Genomic DNA, 18020 nt, shown 5'->3' on the forward strand with positions numbered 1-18020 from the left:
AGACAAACATTTAATGTGTATATAAATAGCCATAAATATTCTCTAGTCTGAATATAATTTGTCTTTTTAGTAGTATCTTTTTATCATTTGCTTCCAAAATATAATTTCTATCAAATTTTAATGAATTAGAAAAATGTTAATCATTATTTTCATATAAAATGTAATAATGTATCCAATTTTTTTACGAATAATGGTAAAAAATTTATGCCATTTTTTCTGTAAGAAAAAAATCAAGTTAATAGTGTTAAAAACAAAATTCTAGTTAAAAAACCAATGATGTTTTAAAAGTTTTTTTATTTTATTTTTAGAGACTCTTTTCTATATTACAAAAAAAAAATCCCCCTTTTAAGAAAATACAATTAACTTAACCAAGAAACAAAACTGCCAATTTAATTAGAGATCTGCAAATTTGTGAACTTGTAACTGAATCTGAAAATTCTGCAAATTCTGCAAATTCTTTTGTAATGCAACTTTACCGAACGCTAGAAAAATCCAAAAACCAGCACAACTGTAAAATTATTAATATTACTAACTAGTCTCTCTCTCGCACACACGCACAACACTGTGTGCAGATCCAGAAGAGATCGCTGATCCTTAACGCGCAAGCTAATAATGAAACCACTCACCAATGGCGATCTCTTCAAATCCCCTACTCTCGTCAAGATCTCCGCCTTAGTTCTCGTCACCGTCGCTTTCTTCTACTTAGGCAAACACTGGTCCGACGATAGCTACCAACAGCTCATCTTCTTCTCCTCTTCCACCTCCTCCGCCGGCAGCAGCTCGATCCCTGAGGTCTCCGTCTCTCCCAACAGTAACAGACTCTTCAATTTATCAGAGATTATTCCTTCTAACCATACCGATAATCAATCACAACCGCCTCCGTCGGCGGTGGTGGCTGAGACGGAGAAGGTTACGGTTGAAGCTAATCCTCCTCCTCCGCCTTCTCCACCTCCGCCTTCTCCTTCTCCTCCTCCTCCGCCTGGTCCGGTTAAGAGCTTTGGGATAGTAGATGCGAACGGGGTGATGTCTGATGATTTTGAAGTGGGAGAGGTTGAGACCGATGCTGCTGTGGAAGATTGGGGGAATCAGACTGAGATCGTTGAAACGAAAAGAGACGGCGATTTAAAGGATAGAGTTAGAGTTAAGAAATTTGGAATGTGTCGTGAGAGCATGAGAGAGTATATACCTTGTTTGGATAATACTGATGCGATCAAGAAGCTTAAATCGACTGAGCGTGGTGAGAGATTCGAGCGTCATTGTCCTGCCAAAGGTAAAGGCTTAAATTGCTTGGTTCCGCCTCCTAAAGGTTATCGTCAGCCTGTTCCATGGCCTAAAAGCCGTGACGAGGTACTACTCCTTTTGGTTTGCATTCTCTTGTTAGAGTAACATTGTCTTGGAACTAGCTTAAGTAGTGTTTGGAATTTTATACTTATGGATAGGTGTGGTTTAGCAATGTTCCTCATACTCGGCTTGTTGAAGACAAAGGTGGTCAGAACTGGATTTCACGAGATAAGAACAAGTTCAAGTTTCCTGGAGGTGGTACACAGTTTATTCATGGGGCTGATCAGTACTTGGATCAGATGTCTAAGGTTGCTCATTTTTCCCTAGTAGTAGTTTTTGCTTTAGTGTCGTCACCTATCTATTTTATCTTTTTATCTGATGTTGAGGTCTGGACTTTTGTCTTTGCAGATGGTTTCTGATATCACGTTTGGCAAGCATATTAGGGTTGCTATGGATGTTGGTTGTGGTGTGGCGAGTTTTGGCGCTTATCTATTGACACGTGATGTCTTGACAATGTCTGTTGCACCAAAAGATGTCCACGAGAACCAAATTCAATTTGCTCTTGAGCGTGGTGTGCCTGCTATGGCGGCAGCATTTGCTACAAGGCGTTTGTTATATCCAAGCCAAGCTTTTGATCTTATTCATTGTTCACGATGTAGAATAAACTGGACTCGTGATGGTAAGGTTCACTGGTGTGCTTGATTCTTCATGTAATACATCAAGAGATTATTAAATTTGCACCCATTGTAGCTTCAACTCCCTATGTGAACTAGGCCTTAGCTTCTTTTACATGTAGAGAAATTCTCATTCTGCTGTTTTATTTTTTGTGATAAAGATGGAATTTTGCTCCTTGAGATCAATAGAATGCTGCGCGCTGGAGGATATTTTGCTTGGGCTGCACAGCCTGTTTATAAGCATGAACCCGCTCTGGAAGAACAATGGACAGGTAACATCCTCTTAATCTGCTTTGAGTAGGCTGTGATCATAGCTTTATTAGCGAAATGAAGAATATGGAAAGTTAGAATGACATATTGTCTCTGTGGGTATAGGGAAAAAATTTTGTTTGTCTACATAGATTCTGCCACTATGTCTACTCTTTTAATCTCACATTTTATTTTCCAGAGATGTTAAATCTTACTACTAGCCTTTGCTGGAAACTGGTAAAGAAGGAAGGATACGTTGCAATCTGGCAGAAGCCTTTGAATAACAATTGTTATTTAAGTCGTGAATCTGGAACCAAACCTCCTCTTTGTGATGAATCTGATGACCCCGACGATGTTTGGTACAGCTGCTAAACTTTCTGTTTTTCTTTCTTTGTGATACAAGGACATTTATATGTTCTTTATACTACCAGAGTTGCTAAACTTCAAGTTTTTTCAAGTTAATTTGTTTGATTGCATTTAGTCGGTCTATTAACTTTGGTCTGTGACAATGGGTGCAACAAAATCACACTTTCTATGTCTCATGTTGTTTTCTTGTTTTAGGTACACAAATCTGAAACCTTGTATCAGTCGCATACCTGAGAATGGATATGGAGGAAATGTCCCCTTATGGCCTGCCCGTCTACATACTCCACCTGATAGGCTGCAGACGATAAAATTTGATTCCTACATTGCTAGGAAAGAACTATTCAAAGCAGAGTCAAAGTTCTGGAATGAAATTGTTGGGGGATTTATCCGCGCCTTAAAATGGAAAAAGATGAAACTAAGAAACGTTTTGGACATGAGAGCAGGTTTTGGCGGGTATGAAATAATATAATTATGTTATTACTCTCGCTGATGGTATAAATGTCTCAGTATCTTAGCTTAACTCTCGTTACTTAATTTCTTTGGCTTTAACAGATTTGCAGCTGCACTAAATGATCATAAACTCGATTGCTGGGTTCTAAGTGTGGTTCCTGTCAGTGGGCCTAACACATTGCCTGTCATTTATGATCGTGGATTATTAGGAGTGATGCACGATTGGTACTATTTTTCTCCTTACAATCTATCATATAAAAACATAGAATAATGAAACGTATTGTTAATTCCTTAGAATCTGGTGACTCCTTAAGAGTGTTCTGTGACTATTCTTGTTTGTTTCCTGCTCATGTTTTTGATTTAAGCAAAACATTTCATCTGTTTAATTTTTCTTAAGATAAACTAAGATTTAGATTCTGGATTTGATTGTTTTAATAAGTCTTGCATTCACCACAGGTGTGAACCATTTGATACATACCCAAGGACATATGACTTCTTACATGCTTCAGGACTCTTCTCAATCGAGAGAAAAAGGTAAGCATTATCTGTAACTCAATTTGAAAATGATTTATAACTGAGTATGTGGTCGTTTGGTGCCTATAATTGAGCTTAACCATTTGTCTTTGTTTCAATAATGATAAACAATGCATCAGATGCGATATGTCAACCATATTATTAGAGATGGACCGGATACTAAGACCAGGTGGAAGAGCATACATTAGGGATTCAATTGATGTTATGGATGAAATTCAAGAAATCACAAAGGCTATGGGTTGGCATACTTCTCTTCGTGACACATCTGAGGGTCCTCACGCAAGTTACAGGATTCTAACATGCGAGAAGCGTCTCCTACGAGCTTGATACCAGACAAGTTACTGCACTTAGTCAACACAATATATTGTTTGCTAGTCTCTTATTGTTTTCTTCTTTTTTCTTCTCATTATGTAACTGTAAATTTGATTGTGGTGTTTTACTGAGTAAAGGTTTACCTAGTCCTCGACATTTAGTATTAACATTCTGCAATTGCAAATTCGTTGATTGTAACAATAGGATTAATAGAACAAAGCCCCAAGGTCAGAATACAAAATCATCCAAAAATATGTGAGGGAGTATCTCTCTTGACCATGTCTGCACAACGCATTCTAATGCTCAGATCTCGGTCTCCACATCTGTCCGCGTTGGCTTGGAATTATTGTTGCAGGTCTTGCAGAGTTCACACCATTCATATGACCTGATGGCTTACCAATGTGGCCCTGATTTTGACTTGAACCTGCAGATGTATTTTTGAACGGTCGGTTCCCATTCTTATTTTGACTCTTCTGCTGTGTTTGACTTTGTGTGATTACAGGCCAAGTTTGGCCCTGGACAGATGGTTGCCTCTGAAGATTCCTGGGGTTGTTCTGAGGCCAATTCTGTTGTGGTCGGGACTGTTGTTGTGGTGGCCAATATGGTGGATTTGGGGTATTGTAGCTCTGTGACCAATTTTGCTGCATTTGCTGGTTCCATGGCCTAGACTGACCTTGCAGATTACGAACATTGTGCGTACCATTTGCATGATGTTGACTATGGAGGCTTATTGTTCTGTACAAAGACTGGTGAATGTGTTGCCCTGTCAGAACCGCAATGATGGAATTTCTATTGCAATCTGAGGCAAGACGGCGCGATGTGATCTGAAATACTTGAGCTATTCTGTCCAAATTTCTACGACTCACACTCCTTGCTGCGTTCTGCGGCTGCTCAAAAGGATCTTCAACCTGAAACACACACCATTCACACTTTAATCGGGAGACTCACATGGTGCCATAACGATGTATATAACTCAACAAGAGGATAAGAGAAAGACAGAGATGGAGACTTACAAAGAGTGAGTACGTCTTTGGCAGCCATGTAGTGTTGGTGCTTATGTTTTCCCATCTTCCAGTAAACGGGCAAACACCGAGCTCTTTTGCCTTCAAGTTTATGTCTGAAAACTGATAGACACATTGACACAGCAGAATCAAGAGTACTTTAATGGATGTTACACACTAAGCGAAACAAAAAGTTTAAAGCTAGAATGTATGAGAAATCAAATCACCTTTGCAAAAAACGAGACCAAAAGCTCCGAGAGTGAGCTTCGGTTGGCTGATTTTGCTGTGCCTGATTTAAATCTCGCTATATTAGCAGCAGTAACTTGCGCTATACTTTCCTCTGCTGTTTTACGTACACCTACAAGAGACTATGGCGCTAAAATCCCAAAAGCTCGTAACTGTTATGTGGTTAGGCTTGAAAACCTTTTCATAGAAGGTACCTTTCAGATCATCAACCGCACTCTTTGGATATATATCTCTTAGAGGAGGCAAGATTGCAGGCACACAAGTCTGTACCAAACAACACAAAACATTATCAAAACACTATGTTTTTATAATGATGCAGTAACTGCAGAAGGCTGAAGGCAGCAGAATCTATGAATAGAGAACATCTATCTTACCTGAAGATGGAAGATGACTAACAAACTGAGAGAGTAAGAGTTGAAAGTCCCGCTCTTCGAATCGTTGATATTATGAGCTTTGGCCCATTCCTTCACCTATAAATGGTAGAATACACGAGATATGTATATGTCAAAGAATCAAATTAAACCTTTAGAGATACACACCAATCTTGTTTTATTTGCATGTTAACCTACTAGCAAAACCAGGTCACGGAATCTCCCATCTATTTCACTGATCCAGAACAAGAACCTGCTCTTCAAAAGCCCTTCCAGATTATCAATAGATATGTCACAAGAAATTCTCTGGTGTCCGCTCACGATTTTGAGAATGGGTACTCTCGCATGAATAACAAATTGCAGTTTGTACCATAGACCTGTTGTTTGTTGCATGATTATGGAGGTGAGACAAATCGCCACATGAAAAGAATACTTTAAACATAAGGCAAAAAAACAAGTGAAACAAAGATAAACGAATTACCATTCGCTCTTAGGGCTCGAAGCAAATGTCCGAGTAAAGTTTGTTTCTGCTTCTTTCCAGTGAACAAGATAGAAGAACCGCTGAATAAGTCAACAGAGATGTCCAAGTCTCCCCATCGTGTGAAGAGATTTGACACAAAAGATCCAAAGGGTTGAACAGTAGCACCTAACAATACCAAAACCAGAAAAATGGGCTATAAGCAACTTTCTTTTCTAAGTACAGATGAAATCATTGGTTTACAGAAGGACAATAGCGGGAAAGAGTAACATTGAACCACTTTTACTATTCTGCAACTAAAAATTCAGTAGAGACTATCTTTTATTTCAAAATCATAATCACATCCATGGTGGGTATGGTTCACGGCATTAAGAGACAGTAGTACTAAAAATATTGAGAGAAGCACAAGAGTGCATCAAGAGTCATTACCTCTTAAACATTCTACAGATTGTACAACGCTACGCAACTGATCAATCACTCCGATCCTTGTATCCCAATCTGCTCGTGTAGGTTTAATCACTTGAAGAATTTCTTGAAGGGTAGGATCAAGAAAAGGGTTTCTACTCATCGTCTGGCTCTTCTACAACAATAACAAACACACATTGCCAAGTTATCTCAAAGAAAACATTACGAAACAGTAACACAAAGACTTCACAAGCTCCAGTCAAAGTAAAATTCTTATGATTAAACCACTGGTTCTAACCAAAATCTCACTAAAACAAACGTCAAGGCTCACCACCTACTCCAAAGTAATAACCTTTGTCACTATATAACCCAAAAAAGCAAAATTCCTCATTTTCTACACTTTTAAAATCTCCAATCAAAGTAAATTCTTGACATGAACAAGCGTATAAAACAAAAACGTCATCAAGGTTCGATTTTTTTGATATCTCTCTCTCACTAACTACTCCAAAGGAACAACCTTTTTTTGTCACTAAAACCAAAAAAGCAAGATTATATTCTTCATTCTCTAAACCCCAATAAGCCCACAATTTTGTATCATCATCAGAACTGTGAAATCAAAACTCTACCCAAAACCTAATAAAAAAGAATCAATCAGTATATAACATTGAGTACCGAGTCCACTAGAACTTTAGAGAATGATGATTTCGAAGGAGATGAAGAAACCCTTGCAGAATCAAATTCCGATCTAGGGTTTTCCTACCTCGTTCTCTCCCAAATCAGCGATCCGTACCGAGTCACCCAACTTGAGAGTTGAGACTGCTCTCAAACAATTATGCGCTCTCAAGGAAAGAAGACAATGAAAAGTCTCTGCACTTGTGGAAGGTTTTACTTTTAGTTTATTCAATTCAATGCGACTAAGGAAACTTGTCTTTCTTTGCTTTTTTATTCAGTGAATGAATCAATGCATGATGTGACCATCTTTTTTTAGCGGATTAACTAATTCAAAATATACAAAATACTACTACAATACATTGTTGGATTTACCAATTGGGGGAAAAAAAATTAGATAAGAGAGTTAATTCAATCAAATATTTTGGTATACAAAAAATGTTCTTACGTTCTTCTATCATGCATTTGCCCTCACTCGTCGTGATCATTTGTCGAAGAATGACCTGAACCAGAACCAAAAAAAAATAAAAAAATCTTCTTTCATAGAAATTTTTTTTATAAAAGAAAAAAATCATCTAAAATCTGATGTTATTGACTTATTATATCTCTAACTTAAGTTATCAAACGAGTGAATAGTAATTCAAATCTACTTTCATTATAAACATTTTTTAGCATTGCTTACTGTATGATTTTGATGCAACCTCTTTTATACTTTAATAGCTCATCACAAATAAATAACTCTTAAATTGTAGGCTTTAAGAAAGACAGAGCATAACAACTAACAAGACCAAATAAAATGAAATTGGCAGTAAGAAAAAATTAAGGAATGCTTTTTATTTTTTAACTGTGTAAGTATTAAAATTGGATTTAAAATTATTAAAGTCTTTACACCTTAAACTCAATCGGTATTTTTATCTTCTAAGCCCGATACATTTAAAATCTCATGTATACTATAACCATCACTTACTCTTGTTGATACTTTTTTTTTTTGGTTAAAATCCCTTGTGGGTACTTAAAATTTGCATATCTTTTTACCATGTTCTTTTGGACACTTAAAGTATTTTGTTATCTTAGTTATTTTTCTAAAAGATTCCTTTCTGAAAAGTTAAAATCTCACTCAAACTTTTGTTAACACTACCATTGTGAGAATAAGTCTACATTTGTTAGCAATAGTTTAGTTTCTTACATGTTGTCCATTTGTCCTTGATTTTGATATCATATCAATAATTGTTGCTCCCTTTTTGCCTATAAGAAATATATATACTTTTCTTTTAAAAAAACACATATATATATATATATATATTGATTCGTCGATAGAGAACAAATCCTAAACTTGGAAATTTGTGACTCCGCCTGTGAATTGTGATACAATAATACTCGATCGTCATGAAATACAATGGTTGAATTACCAAAGATAAATAAGGAATGAGGATGAAAAATATTCCGCATATACAAATAAAATGTTTCATTTTATGGCTTAGTGTTTTGCATTTTTTATGCATAAACAAATGTTTTTTAAAAAAATAGTAGATAAGATGTTTTTACTATTTAGAGCTAGTAATTAACTATGAGGTGGCAATAAGTTATGACCAAAAAGAAAAAATATATAAATAATTTATGATAGTTATCACTTTGGAAAATAAAAGTCAATTTTGAGATTATTTTACTATGATTTGTTTGTAAGAACCACCAAAGTCATAGAAGTAAGTATATATTTGTATATGTATGTATGAAAGTTAGCATAAAATTAGAAGCTTTGGCAAAAAATGGTAGAAAGACTTATCCACTAATTAGTGTAGTTAAATGGGCAATTGAACAACTTACTAACTACATGTCTACATCTAACGCAAACTTTTTATCCTCTCATAAACCAACCACATAAAGTAATTTTAGGACACAAACTGTACATATTGCAAGCAATTCCATCACTCATAATTAGAGAAGGAAACACATAATTAGATTTTAAGCTTTAAACACTCTATCTAGAAATTATATATATCTTGAACTTTTTTACTCCACATCTTAAAGGGATAAACTAAGTATCTTATCCATAAAACTATTAATTAGTTGTTAACGGTTGGTAATTAAATCCATGGTTAATTTGGTAACCACATCGTTTTTTCATATAACTTAGCTAATACAACAAAAAAATGGATGTTGTATGATAAAATAAGAAATCTAGCCTATTAGCTAAGACAATTTCTCTCAGCCAATCAGTTTACACCGTATTTGGAACATTACTTATCAATAAGTAATTGTCATTATCCAAAATTTGGAATGGTATCGTACGAAGAAGAGTGTAGAAGTATCATGATCACATATGAATGGCTAACCTCAATCCTTAGAAAAAAAGAAAAAAAAAAAGCAACAACAATGATTTTCAAAAGCATATGTGGTAATAAATAATGTAATAATCTTCACTCCAAGCTAAGACAAATCCAGTGGCACAAATCAGCCATTTCACTACAACCTCATAAAACATATTCCACGTGGACCAATCAAAACAGAAGCCTCCTAATCATCTTCCTCGTGGCGCCACGTGGCAAGTTGGCCAATCCGCATCGTGTGGCGTTCAGAGAGTTAAACTTGGAGGACGAAGAGATAACGAATTGGTTGCTGATCACTCGCTTTATAAATCTCTCTGTTTCTTGCCCACACCAACATCTCTCATTCACTGCTTCTTCTTCTTCTTCTTCAACCAATCAAATTCTCTCTCTCTCTTCAGCTTCTTGTGTGTTGCACACTTGTCGCAGTCGTGAGATATGGCCGCCGCAGTTTCCACCGTCGGTGCCATCAACAGAGCTCCGGTACACTTCAATCTCTTTCACAACTGGTTTAATGTTAACGTGAATCTTAATTATACTTATAGCTCAAGAATTTGACATTTTTGCATCACTTTGAGATTCTCTGACAGAACAGAAGAATCTGGTACTTTAACTAGGATATCTAAAGATACTTTGATGATTCTTTTGGTCTCTACTTGGGAACTATGTTCAAACCGATGTGGAAAGTATAGTACAATTGCACTGAAACTGTAGTCTTGTAGGATTTTTACTTTATGTTTGTTTAGTTTGTGGTTCAGATAGGTTAGAACTGTAGAGTCTTCAGGAATAATTCTGTACCTTGAACTGTGTGAACCAAAATAAAGTATGGTTTAATCTTCCGCTTATACCCGGTTCGGTTTGGTTTCCGATTGAACACCTTTTATTATCCTTAGGAATAGTCTCTAAACCGGTTCTTGAACCATATGAACTAAAATTCAAGATTGGTGTTTGACCTGTTTGTGTGTGTTGTTTGTTGCAGTTGAGCTTAAACGGGTCAGGATCTGGAGCTACATCAGCCCCAGCGTCGACCTTCTTGGGAAACAAAGTTGTAACTGTGTCGAGATTCGCACAGAGCAACAAGAAGAGCAACGGATCATTCAAGGTGTTGGCTGTGAAAGAAGACAAACAAACCGATGGAGACAGATGGAAGGGTCTTGCCTACGACATGTCTGATGATCAACAAGACATCACCAGAGGAAAGGGTTTGGTTGACTCTGTCTTCCAAGCTCCTATGGGAACCGGAACTCACCACGCTGTCCTTAGCTCATACGAATACATCAGCCAAGGCCTTAGGCAGTGAGTTTTCATCTCTCTTTAGATCTCTCATTAGTTCTATATCGATTTTAGAATCTTGGTTTTAAATTGTCTTTACTTCTTGGAATAGGTACAACTTGGACAACATGATGGATGGGTTTTACATTGCTCCTGCTTTCATGGACAAGCTTGTTGTTCACATCACCAAGAACTTCTTGACCTTGCCTAACATTAAGGTATTTACTTAAGACTATTTTTGGTTGCAATTTTGAGTTATTACACAATTTGATTGATCTTGAAATGCTCTGTTTTACTTTCATAGGTTCCACTTATTTTGGGTATTTGGGGAGGCAAAGGTCAAGGTAAATCCTTCCAGTGTGAGCTTGTCATGGCCAAGATGGGTATCAAGTGAGTTCAGTTATTAAACTCCGATCTCGACCCGTTTTAATATCATCGAAAAAAATCTAAAAAAGTTAAAATCTTTTTGCAGCCCAATCATGATGAGTGCTGGAGAGCTTGAGAGTGGAAACGCAGGAGAACCAGCCAAGCTTATCCGTCAGAGGTACCGTGAGGCAGCTGACATGATCAAGAAGGGAAAGATGTGTTGTCTCTTCATCAACGATCTTGATGCTGGTGCGGGTCGTATGGGTGGTACCACTCAGTACACTGTCAACAACCAGATGGTGAACGCAACACTCATGAACATTGCTGATGCCCCAACCAACGTCCAGCTCCCAGGAATGTACAACAAGGAAGAGAACGCACGTGTCCCAATCATTGTCACCGGTAACGATTTCTCCACCCTTTACGCTCCTCTCATCCGTGACGGACGTATGGAGAAGTTCTACTGGGCACCTACCCGTGAAGACCGTATTGGTGTCTGCAAGGGTATCTTCCAGACCGACAAGATCGCAGACGAGGACATAGTCACCCTTGTTGATAAGTTCCCTGGTCAATCCATCGGTAAGAAAGATTCTGGCTAACGTTAACCCGTATTCTGTCTATATAGGAGGAACTTGTGCAGATCCTAATTCATGTTCGTATGGACAGATTTCTTCGGTGCTTTGAGGGCGAGAGTGTACGATGATGAAGTGAGGAAGTTTGTTGAGGGACTTGGAGTGGAGAAGATCGGAAAGAGGCTGGTGAACTCAAGGGAAGGACCTCCCAAGTTCGAGCAACCCGAGATGACTCTTGAGAAGCTTATGGAGTATGGAAACATGCTTGTGATGGAACAAGATAATGTCAAGAGAGTCCAACTTGCCGACACCTACCTCAGCCAGGCTGCCTTGGGAGATGCTAACGCTGATGCCATCGACCGCGGAACTTTCTACGGTAAAGACCAGGTCTGAACTTCTTTTTTTTTTTCTTTTCAGTTTGGTTAGCCCAACTGATTGAATCAATTGGATATGATAAAAGAAGAGGACACGAAAAAAGAAAAGAAAATGGAATTAGGGTTTCTGAAGTTAAACTTACTTGAATTGCAGGCAAAGCCGCCCAGCAAGTAAACCTACCTGTTCCTGAAGGATGTACTGATCCTGCGGCTCAAAACTTTGATCCAACGGCTAGAAGTGACGATGGAACCTGTGTCTACAACTTTTGAGTATTCTCCTACTTACTAAATTGCTGTTTTTACTCCTATTGTCTCTTTTGGGTCTCTTTTTTTTTTCCCCTTTGTGTAATTGTGGATTGGGTCTTGTCATCTTTTCTTCTTTTCTTTTTTTATGATCATGTGCAACACATTGATAATTTAAAATTGCCTTTATCATAAACTACATTTCTTCTTGCAATGCATAGTATACACACTAGCCAGAGTAGCCAATAGACAAAACGAATGAGATCACAGATGTCAGACCACCTATAACGCCCTTACTATTTAGCCAGAAACTGTATCACATTCAAGTAAAGCAAGAGCATCGATTGAAACATGAATCAACCACTACATTATCCACTAGTATTGCATTCTTACAAAGAAAAAAAATCTGATACAACAAATCTTGTCATTCTCTTAGCTTGAGGAGTATTAGTAGTAGATACACAAATGATCACAAATCATTTTATTTTGTAATGGCTCTTGAACATCCATGGCAGTTCATGCATCATCATATTCATACATATATATATAAAACCAATGTTGGAAAACGAATCGAGTTCCTGTCTCTGTCATCTATAAATTCACTAGAGCCTTAAAGGCTGAGAGCAAAAATATCAGGATTTAGATGCAACGACCTTCACGGAGGAGAGACTAACTATGTCAGGGCTTTTGAGTTGATCGAGCTGTTTAGTACCTAACCGAAGCAAATACTCGATGTACTGGAAATTCTTACGGTCGACCTCTTTAGAGTTGTGGCGGAACTCTGTTGACACGATCATCTCTATTCTCTTCCTGTCTTCTATTGGCTTAGAACGAGCTGCTCTTAGAAATCCCCTGTAGAGACTCAGGACTTGCTTTTGCATCCCCGAAAGTTTCGAAGCTCCCATTTTCACTCTTTAAACACCAAAAAAGTTCATTAATTGGCAAGTAACTCATTACCAAGCAGAGAACAAACAAGTATAGAAGCACAGTGATGAAACAATCAAGAAACATGTAGTACGCAGTTTAGGGAATAGAACAGTAAGCTTCAATCAGAAATGGGTGGGTTATTCATGAAAAACAACAGACAATGTTAATCTCACCCAAGGAAAAAAGCATAAGCCTTTTGGGATCTATCAATCAAACTAAGAGAGACACTAAAGCACTTGTGACCATCCCAACAAAGGATTTTTCAATTCCATTAGTTTTTTTTTTTAACTAACACAAACTCAGAGAAGTAATTCTATGTAACTAGAATTGCCAACAACATTTAGTAAACGAGATCTTCCATAAAGTTTTCATCACACAAATATTCCCAGAACCGGCCTAATTTCACATTTCCTAAAAAAATCTATTTTTTTCCAGATTACAACTATAGAGATTGAGAGTTTCTGATCTTCGAGTGGATGATTTCAGAATAGAGATGCAAGAAGAAGAAGGAGAAGATGATGTTGTGAAGGAAAGAGCAAGCGCGTACCTGTAAAATATCTTCAAAATCGAAAGAAGGAGAAATTGAAGAAACTCTTCTGGGATTCACACTATTCAGCAGACACGGAACCATTGAATAGAGAAAGGCGAATTTACAATTTTTACTGGGCTTTAATGGGCTTTTATTTATTGACTATAATGGCTTTTGCAATCTTCCTACATATATTAATTTTCTTTTTTCTATAATACTTATTAATTAAGAGAATATAATTAAATGACCCATATTACATTATTTAATCAAAAACAAATTACTTTTGTAATTTTACAACAACAAAAATCTACCATTTTACAAAATTAATTAGTGGGGGTTATGGTTAGTTATTATAATTCAGGGTTAAACCGTTTGAAGAACTTTAGAAAAAAAAAAAACCGTTTAATTAATTAATTAATTACGAAAGAGCAGAAAAAAAAAAGAAGAAGAGAAGAAGGAGATGCCAGCACACGAAATGGACGGTTGGGTATACGCCAATTCTGTAATCTTCTTGTTAAAACACACACACAAAAACCAAAAAGAAAAAGAAAAAAAAAAAAAAAAAAAAAACTTTCATTCTCTCTCTCTCCCTCTCTCCTTCTTCTTCTCCTCTTCTATCACAGAAAAACTCAAATTTAGTCAATCAAATCAAATCCCACAGATGTTGTTACCTTCTTCTTCTTCCTCCTAAATACTTGATTTGATTTTTGATTTTAATTTCTCTCCCCCCCCCCCCCTTTCAGATCCCCCTATTCCCATGGCTTCTGGATCTTACTGGTGTTACAGCTGTAGCCGATTCGTTTGGGTATCCGATTCAATCTCTTGCCCTGATTGCGACGGTGGTTACCTCGAACACATCCAAGAATCTCTCGATTTCACTCCTTCCGATTCTTTCCACCGCGTCACCACCACTGCTCAGCATCGCAGCCCTACTCGTTTCCCTCTCCCTTCTTCCTCTTCCTCTTCTTCATCTATGCACGCTTCAACCGCCGACAACAGTCCCACCACTCCCCCCACAACCGTGACTCGTACTCGTAGCAGCAACCGATCTCCTAATCCTGTCATCGTACTCCGTGGATCTGGTGTTGGTGTTGCTCCTCCTTCTTCTGATGTCGTCTCCGAAGGTGGTTTAGATCGATCTGCTTTTCAGATGTATTACGATGACGGTACTGATTCTGGTCTTAGACCTTTACCACCTAGTATGACTGAGTTTTTGCTAGGCTCTGGTTTCGATCGTTTGTTAGATCAGATCTCTCAGATCGAGCTTAACACCAATCGTAACAATCGTTCTTGTGACCATCCTCCTGCTTCTAAATCCGCGATCGAAGCTTTGCCTGTGATTGAAATCGAATCTAATCATCTCCAGTCTGATTCTCAATCTCACTGCGCTGTTTGTAAAGAGAATTTTGTTTTGAAATCTTCCGCTCGTGAGATGCCTTGTAACCATATCTATCATCCTGATTGTATCCTTCCTTGGCTTGCGATTCGAAACTCTTGTCCCGTTTGTCGTCACGAGCTTCCCCCGGCGGAGGATGTTATTAGTGATGGAAACGGTGGTGTTGGTGGTGCTTTGACGGTTACTGCTTCTTCGGCGGAGGAAGAGGAAGATTCCGCGGCGGGGTTGACGATTTGGAGGTTACCAGGTGGAGGATTCGCTGTTGGGAGAATCCCTGCTGGTTGGAGAGGTGGAGATAGAATGATGCCGGTGGTTTACACGGAGGTTGATGGTGGTAGACTAGGTGACGAGAGGCTTCCGAGGAGAGTAGCTTGGGGTTCGAGAAGAGGAGGAAGAGATGGAAGTAGTAGAGAGAGAGGTAACGGGTTTGCGGGTCGGATCATGAGGCTTTTTGGATGTTTTAGAGGGTCATCTGGATCCATTGCTGCTGCTTCAGCATCGTCCGGGTCCGGGTCCAGAATTCGTGTTACCCGTAGGTCGTCGTTTTCTCTGTTTAGTACGTCGTCGTCTTCTTCGTCAAGGAGACGAAATTGGCTAGCCTGATGATTTACTAGAGTTATCATCGTCCCTTCATCTCTCTCAGGTAAAAGTTAAAAACAAGAATAACACACACTCCTCTGTTTAAAATTTTCGTTTGTTCCTTTCTCAAGTTTTTTTTTGTTTATTTCAGTGTAATGATTATATTCTTTCCGAAAAAAGTTTGAATCTATGCGAGTAAATTTGATACAAAAGTCGTCTAGGTGACAATAGTGTTTTTTTTTTTGAGATGTAGTTGAAATGGTTCTTTGAGTATTCGCAGTTCTTTTTAATATGTTTACTGTGAATAGATAAAGTTAGATTGTAGATGAATTGAAGAATGGATATTGAAGGAGATTCATAGTTGTTCTATTCGTCGTTGAAATCGTTACGTGAGATTATGGATAGTGATACACAAATGTTAAGCAGCTAAATCGTAGTAATGATTTCGCAACAATTTTACCAATCACAATTGTTCTTGCGAAATTGGTATTTTGAGTCATTCCTCTGTTGTGTTAGTGTGTTATGGGTTATCAAACCATATTATGGGTTTTCAATCAGTGAGTACACATACTTACACCACTCAATATTTTAGTGGTGTGTTACAGTTTTTAGTATATGGTTTATTGTCAACACCTGAAGAGAATTTTGTTACCTAAATTGTACAGCTATAATCTTCGAACTGCAGAGGCACCAAACCAATAATGCATGTATACCTAGAGGCTTATAGAAGAATCTCATAAAGCGACCAATTAATTTGATGAGGTCAATACAATAACTAAGAGGAAACGTGAAGGAAAAAAGCAATAATAGAGTTTTTTATACAACGCATCTGATGATGCTGTCGTTTATTGGAGACAGTCTTTTGTAATTTAGCCATTATTTTTTCATTATTAGATTTGTTTATGATGCCCTTTTATGTTTCCTATGTTAAATACACTCTTACTGTTACCACAGTACTGAAAAACTGGTTTTGTTTTCTATATTTTTGTGGGTCGTTAAATATAAACATTTATCAGTTACTTGCTGAAAATGACTACTTTAAACTGAAATGCTTAACGTTTTGAACATGCGTATTAAAAGGTTGGACTTTGAAAATCGATTGCGTAAGACAAACTTGTTGAGCAATCTTGTTGAAAACACCAGAAAATATAGAATCAGTTTCGTATGCGCATGAGTCATATATGACCATAAGATTATCATCAACCGCACATATTGGACGTCCAGCTGGTAGTAGTAGTATCTAACGTGGATTGTTATCAACACCAATACTACCATTAGATCACAGGTGGACAACACCAACCTTTGCACATGACATCATGCTATAATCATGAACAGAACACGTTTCTCCTTTGAGATCACTCTCGCTGAGAGAGGCCTTGTGTAATTATTTTGACATTCTTACCGTTTGTGACGCTAAGCCCAACACTATGATAGTTATGGTCCGTTACAATAGTAGAATGTTGCACTATTCTTTATAACGTTTTCAATAATAACTAATCCTAATCCGTGTTAGAGCACAGATTAAAATTTATTTTATTTATATTATATTTTTTATATAAAATATAATTTATGTGATTGTTTAAAATATTTTTTGGATAATATGTGATTATCTATAACCGAACCCGTGCTCATACACGGTTAAAATCTAGTAATTAAAATCTACCTGTGCTCTATCATCTTGGTGACTGAAAATTTCTCAATGGTTTTCCAATCCTCTTTTATGAGAATTTTATGAAATTTTATAACATCCCCTGTAAAAAGAAGTATAATCGAAAATCACTTTTAATCCGCGAAAAAGTGATTAAGTTTTGAGACTTTGTTACCTATATATGGTTAATTAAATATTCTTTGTAGATTTGATGATATTCTTTCGAATATCTTTTTTAAGAAAATCTTAAATCGAGATTTAATTAATAGTTCCAAGCCATATAACCTATAACCTATCAAATATCAAATAATTAATTTTATAACCTATATTATATAATATACACAAAAAATTGTGTACTTTCGTTTTATTATATAGGAGATAAATAGGATATATAGTTCTTCTATTTTTCCAATATAGAACTATATATCCTATTTATTATATTATAAAATTCTATGATATAACTTCAATTGTTTGATAACAAATATGCGGCAAATTGTGATATACAGCTTTCAAAAGCATGTTATAAAGGTAGTTAAACACCACACTATGGCACTGACCCAATTTTGGAGTGCACATGTTTATTCACCAATGTTACTTTACTTTTTGGTTATTTCACCCATACTAGATCCATATTTCATGTTATAGACTTAGTCATGGTTGTATCACAAGGAAATTTTAAAACCACACATGTATAACACACATACATCATATCTATCATTATTATTAACGTATCACCAAGGAAAACTCGGAGATT

General features: G+C 37.0%; 5 protein-coding genes across 8 annotated transcripts; 3 read left to right on the top strand and 2 right to left on the bottom strand.

Moving 5' to 3' along the window:
- Nucleotides 1–189: 189 nt before the first annotated feature.
- Nucleotides 190–4022, top strand: LOC104785456 (putative methyltransferase PMT11). The gene is made up of 9 exons (XM_010510680.3): nucleotides 190–1347; nucleotides 1440–1589; nucleotides 1690–1960; nucleotides 2117–2227; nucleotides 2404–2563; nucleotides 2766–3023; nucleotides 3123–3245; nucleotides 3477–3554; nucleotides 3674–4022. Exons 1-9 carry the CDS (start codon nucleotides 613–615, stop codon nucleotides 3879–3881), a joined length of 2094 nt encoding a protein of 697 aa, XP_010508982.2. The 5' UTR covers nucleotides 190–612; the 3' UTR covers nucleotides 3882–4022.
- Nucleotides 4023–7349, bottom strand: LOC104785455 (protein HESO1). Of its 2 annotated transcripts, none has more exons than XM_010510676.3 (9): nucleotides 7128–7349; nucleotides 6392–6542; nucleotides 5966–6130; nucleotides 5683–5861; nucleotides 5488–5583; nucleotides 5308–5377; nucleotides 5095–5225; nucleotides 4880–4990; nucleotides 4023–4774 (listed from the first exon to the last, which is right to left on the bottom strand). In XM_010510676.3, the coding sequence occupies exons 2-9, from the start codon at nucleotides 6528–6530 to the stop codon at nucleotides 4163–4165; spliced, it is 1503 nt and encodes a 500-aa protein (XP_010508978.2). In that variant the 5' UTR covers nucleotides 6531–6542; nucleotides 7128–7349; the 3' UTR covers nucleotides 4023–4162. The 2 variants fall into 2 exon arrangements, with proteins under 2 accessions (XP_010508978.2, XP_010508979.2); XM_010510677.3 differs by having other exon boundaries at nucleotides 7040–7293.
- A 2007-nt stretch (nucleotides 7350–9356) lies between these two features.
- LOC104785459 (ribulose bisphosphate carboxylase/oxygenase activase, chloroplastic) lies at nucleotides 9357–12383 on the top strand. 2 transcript variants are annotated; one of them, XM_010510682.3, is made up of 7 exons: nucleotides 9357–9843; nucleotides 10340–10656; nucleotides 10745–10850; nucleotides 10937–11022; nucleotides 11105–11577; nucleotides 11665–11946; nucleotides 12099–12383. In XM_010510682.3, exons 1-7 carry the CDS (start codon nucleotides 9799–9801, stop codon nucleotides 12212–12214), a joined length of 1425 nt encoding a protein of 474 aa, XP_010508984.1. In that variant the 5' UTR covers nucleotides 9357–9798; the 3' UTR covers nucleotides 12215–12383. The 2 variants fall into 2 exon arrangements, with proteins under 2 accessions (XP_010508984.1, XP_010508985.1); XM_010510683.3 differs by having other exon boundaries at nucleotides 9367–9843; nucleotides 11665–11957.
- Nucleotides 12384–12531: 148 nt separating this feature from the next.
- On the bottom strand, nucleotides 12532–13799 carry LOC104785457 (succinate dehydrogenase assembly factor 1, mitochondrial). The gene is made up of 2 exons (XM_010510681.3): nucleotides 13662–13799; nucleotides 12532–13099 (listed from the first exon to the last, which is right to left on the bottom strand). Exon 2 carries the CDS (start codon nucleotides 13090–13092, stop codon nucleotides 12820–12822), a length of 273 nt encoding a protein of 90 aa, XP_010508983.1. The 5' UTR covers nucleotides 13093–13099; nucleotides 13662–13799; the 3' UTR covers nucleotides 12532–12819.
- Nucleotides 13800–14088: 289 nt separating this feature from the next.
- Nucleotides 14089–16648, top strand: LOC104785460 (putative E3 ubiquitin-protein ligase RHC2A). 2 transcript variants are annotated; one of them, XM_010510684.3, is made up of 2 exons: nucleotides 14089–15682; nucleotides 16284–16648. In XM_010510684.3, the coding sequence occupies exon 1, from the start codon at nucleotides 14401–14403 to the stop codon at nucleotides 15640–15642; it is 1242 nt and encodes a 413-aa protein (XP_010508986.2). In that variant the 5' UTR covers nucleotides 14089–14400; the 3' UTR covers nucleotides 15643–15682; nucleotides 16284–16648. The 2 variants fall into 2 exon arrangements, with proteins under 2 accessions (XP_010508986.2, XP_010508987.2); XM_010510685.3 differs by having other exon boundaries at nucleotides 14127–15682; nucleotides 16304–16648.
- The last annotated feature ends 1372 nt before the right edge of the window (nucleotides 16649–18020 follow it).

This window comes from Camelina sativa, chromosome 5 (assembly GCF_030686135.1).
Source record: "Camelina sativa cultivar CO46 ecotype springtype chromosome 5, ASM3068613v1".
Taxonomy (NCBI): domain Eukaryota; kingdom Viridiplantae; phylum Streptophyta; class Magnoliopsida; order Brassicales; family Brassicaceae; genus Camelina; species Camelina sativa.